The sequence below is a fragment of the Chaetura pelagica genome, unplaced genomic scaffold (assembly GCF_000747805.2).
Source record: "Chaetura pelagica isolate M959 unplaced genomic scaffold, ChaPel_1.0 scaffold142, whole genome shotgun sequence".
Taxonomy (NCBI): Eukaryota; Metazoa; Chordata; class Aves; order Apodiformes; family Apodidae; genus Chaetura; species Chaetura pelagica.
Genome location: NW_009952973.1, coordinates 2506384 through 2514613, shown reverse-complemented (window position 1 = coordinate 2514613; position 8230 = coordinate 2506384). Strand labels below are relative to the sequence as shown.

General features: G+C 41.3%; 1 protein-coding gene across 1 annotated transcript in view; it reads left to right on the top strand.

Moving 5' to 3' along the window:
- The window catches only part of SFRP2 (secreted frizzled-related protein 2), a 9305-nt gene extending 8204 nt beyond the window's left edge, over window positions 1-1101 (top strand). Inside the window, exon 6 of the mRNA XM_009995983.1 lies at window positions 41-1101. Within this exon, the coding sequence (XP_009994285.1) occupies window positions 41-345 (305 nt within the window). The 3' untranslated portion in view covers window positions 346-1101. The remainder of the gene's footprint in view (window positions 1-40) is intronic.
- Window positions 1102-8230: the final 7129 nt, after the last annotated feature.

The following is an 8230-nucleotide window of genomic DNA, read 5'->3' as shown; positions in this document are numbered from 1 at the left end:
CTTTCCCTCTCCCCTCTTCCCCCTCCCCTCACTCTATTAGCCTTGAAGATAAAAGTGAAGGAGATTGCCTACATCAATGGGGATACCAAGATCACCCCCGAAACAAAGAGCAAAACCATCTACAAGCTGAATGGGCTGACGGAAAGGGATCTGAGGAAGATTGTGCTCTGGCTCAAAGGTGGCCTCCAGTGTACCTGTGACGAGATGAATGACATCAACGTCCCCTACTTGGTGATGGGGCAAAAGCAAGCTGGGGAACTGGTGATCACCTCGCTGAAGCGGTGGCAGAAAGGGCAGCGGGCTTTCAAGCGGTTCTCCCGCAGCATCCGCAAACTGCAGTGTTAGTGGCTTTGCCTCTGGCCACCCCCAGTGGCCACTTCTGTCCCGAGCTCTCTGGGCCTCCCGCACCTTCCTGATTCAGCCCCTCCAAGCCTTGAGATGCCACAGTCACCGGTCTCCAAGAGGGGAGGGAGCCCTCTGGTTTTGTACATAGGTTAAAATGTAATGAAAAAAAAAAAATCATGACTATTTTTGAGAAGTATTAAAGTATCTCGCTTAAAGCTTTTTTTTTTTTTTTTTGTTCCATGGTTGCAAAAGTGACTTTGGTCTGAGGTTTTTCCCTCTTCATTTTGGTAATGCTGGTTCATTTATATTGCTGCTTCTCTGTATACGTGCATGTTTGTTGTGCAAAAGTAGGAGATGCAGAAAAAGACAGCCACTGTGTGACTGGCCTGTTGCAGTGGGTACGACTCTTTCACCAAGGTGACATGGCTTGCCATCTATATTAACACTAGAAAGGTCATGTTTCAACTCTTGCGTGTGACACATAGGCACTGGTAAGGGCATATTAACCATTCCCACATTTCATTTTCCACAAGTCTGAGCCCTTCTCTCTCAGAAAAAGAAAAATGAACACATTTTGGAGCTGGTTGATCTGAACGCAACTTTCTATTATTATTTTGCAAATTAAACCATCTGTAGCCTAACTGTAATATACCTAGTGGTTAACCAGAAAGAGTTGTAAAATATTGCTTTAATTAACCTTGTAAATACTCCAGATAAATGTTATATTCTTGTATATAAACTTTACATCATAGTTTATTCATTGTCTCGGTCTGTATTCACTTTAATTTGTTTTCTGAGAACTGGGAGAAAGCTGTCCAACTGGGCTTGTGTCTTGGCAAAGCAAAATTTGGCCTTCCACCTCAAGAGACCACTGGAGAGGCACAAGGAAGCATCTAACGCTGCCGTCAGAAAAAAACATAGTGGACCTCAGTTCCCCAAAGACAAATCCAAGAGACACAGGACTGAGGTCCAGTCAGCTTATTTTAATGTGTCTGTTGAGCTCTTCAAGGTGAAGAGTTTTCTGTGGCTCCTTTGACTGCCTGCATTTTCATCTCCTCAGAATACTCTGCTTTTTGCTGATGTGAAATTGCAATGAGGTCATTTGCTTCAAAATCAAATCGATTTATCTGTTTCTTACACTTGAAAAAGACATGCAAGAGTAGACAGAGAAATCTCATTTGCAGCTAGCAACTGGGTAGAGCCAGGCATGGTTTGTGTACACTCACTATTCTGACTGAGAAAGAAAATAAAAACTACCTAATAGTGTAACTAGAGGAATGTTTTCCAGCATTTTTCTTACAAATGTTGTCTGATGAAGAGCACACTACCTGGTAGAATTTTATTGTACTTAACCTGAAAATAATCTTGCTTACCAATGCTATCACAAATAGAAAACTTCTCTGAGCTTCACTGAGAGGATGAGCAGTCCAGTATTCCCAAGGATAATGTTTTATGCTAAGCATTCACAGACAGAAGGCAAATCCAACACTACATTATTTTTTAAGTAAAAAAGTCATGTTACTGTCATATATTGTGTGACTTTTTCACCAACAGAATAAAAAGAAAAAAAATATCCAAGATGTTAAATTTTTCTTAGAAAAAGGAATTGTTTGCCCTCTCCCAGAGTAGTAATGCACTCATTAGACCTCGTACAAGTTACAGGACTGTGAACAAGCAAAAAATATCAGTCCTCTGAAGTATCCTCAAAAATATATTTATAATAATGATAATTAATAATAATAATAATAAGAAGAAGAACATTAACAACTACCACCAAAAAAGTCCCATTCCAAACTGGCTCTTTAATGTCATAAAACTTTTTTTCTGATTTGACCTGGCTTCCCAGGAAACAGATTTGAGTCTTTTCCTGCTATGGCATAATTATTTTAATGCCAGCACTATGTCCTTCATCTTGCAGAGCCATCAGCATCCAGATGTCATATTGTTCTGTCCATCACACTCAGCATATAATGTCGTACCTGTCCCTGAACAGCCTTGGCTTTAGGGGGAACAAGCTCACAGATAAAGAGGACCTGGCTGAAGATGAGCCTGAAGAAAACGGGCTTGTGCTGCCTGTTGGAGGAAAGCACGTTGAAGAAGCAGTCGTTGCAATGCAGTCTCTGGGGACCAAAAACTAACAGCCAGGATGCTCCAATCAGCCTCTCTTACTGATACTATGTCCTCCTACAGCAACCATAAAATTATCCTAATTGGGCTGTCCTAGAAGGCAGTGGTACTGATGCTGATGAAGACAGACAGGTCACAAGTTACTCACTCTGGGGTCATGTTCAGGCCAAGACCACATAACAGATTTTTCTAAATCACTTAGATGTATGAAGACACATTTTCTATGACTAACATTGCTCTGTGTTGAAAAAAAAAAAAATCCCCTGCTTTCATCACCAAATAAATACTGTTACACCAGCAAAATCCTGTTCTTTTCAGGAGAAGAATAAACTAGATTGGAAAACATTCAATTCTACCAGTATAATCAGCATCTCGGATTAACAGCATCCTGCCACACAGCAGGGCCCTACTGGCAAAGCCTTCTGCATGGGCCCCTGGGCTGGGTCACTGGGACTATCCACCCTCAGGGTGAACTGGCAGAGGCAGGATTACCTTTCAGATAAACAGGATTTAGGCAGATGTGGAGAGTAATGGGACTCAGGTTTTCCCAGTTTAGTTCAATTACTTTGTACTAACAGCACTATGTTAAAAGATGGGTCATATTCACCTCACCAAGGAGAGGGAACATTGGTGTTTGTTTTACTGTCTTTTTCTAAAGGTGTATAAACCAGACATTGCAAATTGTTCAACTGAAAATTAGAATTTTAAAGTCACAGATGGAGGAAACTTCATCTCCCAGATCCTAGCAAAGAAGTAAACTCATTATTTTTTTCACATGTACTCAGTCAACAATAACTAAAAATCTTTGACTGTGCCAGGCAAATAATGAACCGAACATGTAACAAAATATTATCTGAGCCTGTTATGTATGATCAGTGTGTCATGTACTTCAGAGTAACTTGGTTACCTGGTATGGTATAGTTCAGTTCCAGGAGATTTTTTTAATTATTTTTTTTTTATTATTTTTTTTCTGTTGATGAAAGGAGGCAACCCACTGTTGCATTTTTCAGACACTTTTTGTCTTCTTCTAATTAAAACAACATTGTTAGGCAGCCAGCTGTGTAGTTCCCATTGTATTTGCTTTCATAAAAACTATAAAAGCAGTTGACTACAATGGATTAGTTTAAGAACAATAATAATGATACTTGACATTTATACAGAAGTTTCCATTTAAGTTTCTCAGACTGCCTTCACAAAAATAGGCATTAATATCCCTATTTTGCAGATCAGGAAAATGAGGCGCAGTGAAGTGAAATAACTCATTCAAAACCACCCAGCAAGTCCTTTACAGTCACGAAAAGCAGCATATTTTTGTCTCCAAGTTTTATGCTCTAATCACTAGACCACAGCAATCAGAATGGTGTATAATCAAGGCAGCACTTAGGTTATAATTTGGAAGCATAATAGCAACCAAGGCTCCCTCCAACTTCTTATTCCTCAGTGTGTAAAAGAAGATGACAGTTCAAATTAAAATTTAAAACCCATCAGCAACTTCCTTGCACTCTCTTCCTTTCTTCCTTATTTATCGTTCTCTCTATCCTTTAATTACTCCTTAATCCTTTACTTTCTCTCTCACTTCTCATTCACTTCAGGCAGACACTCAGCCCCTCTTCTTGTGCCTCTTATACAGACACTTTTGCCCGCCACGTGGTTTACTGAAGGACTCGTGAAGTATAATTACACACAAGCCACAACATTCCTAATGACCAGTTTAAGACAGAAAAAGACACGTGCAGAAAATTCAGCAAGAGTAATTTAAATGAATTATATTCTGTGAGGACAGGAGAGCTGTTAGATGGCACAAGGAGCACCACAGACACACGCTGGTCGCCTCAGGTATGGCCACTATTCCTATTGTGCAGCAGGAGAATATAAGGATATTTGAAAAATACAATCAGCATGAAGGAACACGTACCTAAAGCACACTTTCCTTTGCACATCTCAGCCCCCTTGTTATAACCCTGTGTTCCCCCACCGCTGGGGCCATGGTGCACCTCTCCCAACTTTATTGCAGATGTCTCGTTACCTCTCTTCAGCCATTGAAGGCACCAGCCAAGAGAAGAGCCATAGTGACTCAAGAACAGACAATCTCTTCATCCCACCAGGTGCCTGCTGGGTGCATGCAGCCACCAAGGAAGCCTCTTTTTTGCTACTTCTGTTGCCATCCTCACCAAACCTATCAGCCCTGTGAACCCTTTTGCTGTGCCCACAGTTAGCAATGCCAGAGGAAGGGCAGTGGGTTGATAGCTACCAGAGCAGTAGATGGCCTTCCCTAAGATGGACAGCCCAGGCTTTTGTTATTGGAACCAGAAGTTCTTATTTCTAGGCTTCAGAGACATGCCTGTATGATTTATCTACAAGTTGCTTTCTTATCAGCAGATGTAGATTCAGTACAGCCTGACTGTCTGATGAAACAACCACAGGAATGGATCTTGTTTGCCTCTATACGAAGAAGAGAGTGCAAGACACTCACATCACAGGATTCCAAGACCCCAGGCTGTCTTACAAACATAAATTAGCCCATGCTATATCCCTTTGGGGTGAGCTTAATAGGGTAACATTTTCCAAATGCATCAAATCCCTTGGGGGTGAGCCGTGGGCTCCTAAATCGCCTAGACGCCTTGGAAAATATTAGCCGCTGTCCTCCACTGGAGTTAAAGCCAGTTGGCTGAGGTCAGCCAGCAAGCCTGTCACCCAGCCAGGAGGAACACCTCAGCAATCAGCCAGCCAGCCCATCGCTCTCCTGACTGATCAAAATAACCAACCAATGCAGAAAGCTGCACTGAGAAGCAGCTCATGGAGCAAACATCAACACCGATTACTGCATACGCAGAGAATCTGTCCCACCAGAAAGATCAGCTCAAGTTACGAAGTATGTCCAGCGTCTTACAGAACAGACCCAGGAAAGAGTACACACACTAAGACCCACAATAAGGCAATACTATTAATGTAACTCCTTCAAAATTCAAATGATTCAGATTTTCAGTCCACAAAGGAGATGCCAAAATAATGGAGAATTTTCTGCTTGCACACAACAGGCTGTCCATCAGAGTCACAGCCAGAACTACCAGCAATTTGAAGATTCAGGAGTGATTTGAAAGGGTAGCAGAAATGTTAATTCAATCACATTTTCAAATCTTCAGGTCTTTTTTTTTTTTTTTCTGAGCTTAGCCCTAGCAGTCTTCATTAGGCATTAAACTTTCTATCCAGAGACACTATGGAAGGACAGTTTAGAGTTTTCCATTGATACCTGCTTTTATCAGGCAAGAGATAACTAATCCTTCCCTGGCAATTTCCCTGCATTGTTAGTTTCCTTTAAATCCTAGCATTGTCTAATTGCCTTTTTTGTTATGTGAATCTCCAGCTATGCACAATCATGAACCCTGGCTGCTTGCATACTGAGACAGGTGCTTTAGTGGCTGCAAGGCTCACATCATTAAGCACACGCAGAGTTATTAATCATTTCAGTTTACTCTGAGGCACAAACCTGAATTAAGTCAGACCACTTTCCTAAGCAAAACAATAGCTTAATTGTAATAGGTGAGGCAGAAGTGTTTTGAGAGGTAGAGTTCCAGAAACTGAATAATTATGCAAGACCAGAAACTGTCATGTAATCTAAGAATTAGGAGGTTGAATAATTCATTTTCAACTAGGGAAGAAAATTATTTTTAAGATAATCTTATGGCCTCACACAGCCTCTTTGTTTCCTTCAGGTGCTGGATTCTTCAATAGGGGAAAAATTGCCAGTGCTCTCATTTGCAGTCTGTGATCTGTACCACTGCAAACACCCCAGAGTTATAAATGGTGGGTTTTTTCACTCCACGTGGATTTTTATATAGAGCATAGATTTTCAAAAGAGTTGATGAAACTAAAGCATAAACTCAATTTCCAAATTATTCTCTATTTTTAAGTAACTTCTACAATAAAAGAATGAAAAAAATAGTCTTGTTGGAAAAAATGTAAGATGGCATATTTAAAATCCTCTTAGATGCATACAGATGCTTATCTGTTGCTTGAGGTACCCACATATATTTAAAAAAATTAGCTGCAAGATATATCCTTAGAGAATTTAATGTACTTGGCACCAAGGGATTTGGGAAATGGGATCTGGACTGTTGAAAATATTAGCAAGTAGTAGTGCAATTTGTCCCACACATGTGAAATGTTAAAATTGTTTTAACCCTTTTGTTCCACCATTGGACTAGAATATATGACTTACTGGGAGAGCTCTGGAATTCTAAAGGTGGCCCTACCTTCACAGGAAAACACTGCATGGAAATCAGTCCCTTGATCAAGAAACGAGTTTTATAAATCTTGCTGGAAGGATTAGCATCCTTTTCAACTTTGTACTACTACATTAAGTGCAAGAACAAGACAACATTTGTATGAAACACTGCTTTCTACGACACAGCAGGAAACTGTATTAACTCGGCTGCAACTAACTAGCACATAGTAAGGAATAATGTAAAAGTCAGCAATATATTTACATTTATATAGTTATAATTTTAAAAGGGTCTATTATTTAATGAGATTTTTCAAAATAGAAGGTGGAAAAGACATTGCATTTTCTCTCATATGAAACTCAAAAGGATTATTGGAGCCATCTAGAACACAGATTACAGTACGGCACATCTCCTACACGAGTAGAGTGCCACAACCTACCTTAGGGTGAAATTCACCTAGCAATAACTACACCTAATGCGTGCACATTGTGTTTAAATGTGAGCTGCTCCATAGAGGTTCCATTTTGTCACCCCCCCGGAGCTGTATGCTTCCACCACCTTCCTCAAGGTAGAGGTACCAATCGCACGAGTTCAGCTCAGCTCAGCTCTTCTACTCAACCCAAAGTCGGCCCTGAATACAAACAACTAAATACACTTGGTAGTTTATGGTGAGTTCAGCACCGAAGCAGAAGACCCACCTAGTTCCACGACTGCACCACCTGATGCACAGGGAGAGGGGTGGCAGGTGGGTCACACAAAGTGCATCCTGAAAAAGGGCCCTCAGCCCAGACATTTGCAAAGAAGCAAGTACGTTGCAGCAGGCGCAGCCCCAGTTTGCTGCTATGGCTTGCCCAGCACCAAATTAAGTTGCTGCAATGGTGAGGCCTGTCAAAGAGCTTCCAGTATCAGCTTTGTCTCTGCATAGCCAGGCCCTGCAGCACATGAAGGGATCCCCTGGGGATCTGCCCCTCATAGCAAGCAAGGAGCAATGGCTGGTGTGCAGCTCTAGCTCTTTGAGCTCCCACAGGGCAGGAAAGCAGCAGGCTGGGTCCCTTCAGATGTCAACATAATGACCACCTGCAGAGCAAGGCTCAGCACATGTTTACCTTGGACATAAAAAAACACCTTTTGAGCCTTATGGTAATCTTGGTAAGCTTGAGCACCCAAGGCCCAGGCTTGCTGTATTTGCCAACTGGGCTCTCCTCTTGCTTGCCTGTCTCCCACACTCATTGTATTTTTGATCCTCTCAAGGAGAAAAAAGGATCTAGGAGAACTTGTGGAAGACTTCACACACAGCAGCACTCGAAAAAGAGATAAGAAGAAGGTGCTGGTGAATATTGTAATGGCATAATCTACTTCAGTGGGAGATTCTCATCTGGCTGGTGTATTATTCCATCTCTCACACGCTACTGAAAGGACTGTACAGAAACAGAACTAAAAAAAAAATTAAAAAAAAAAGATTTGCCAGGGAATTTTGTACCAACACTTTATGAAGTGTGAAATGATGGTCTAGAGCTGGTCCTGGGGAAATCAGC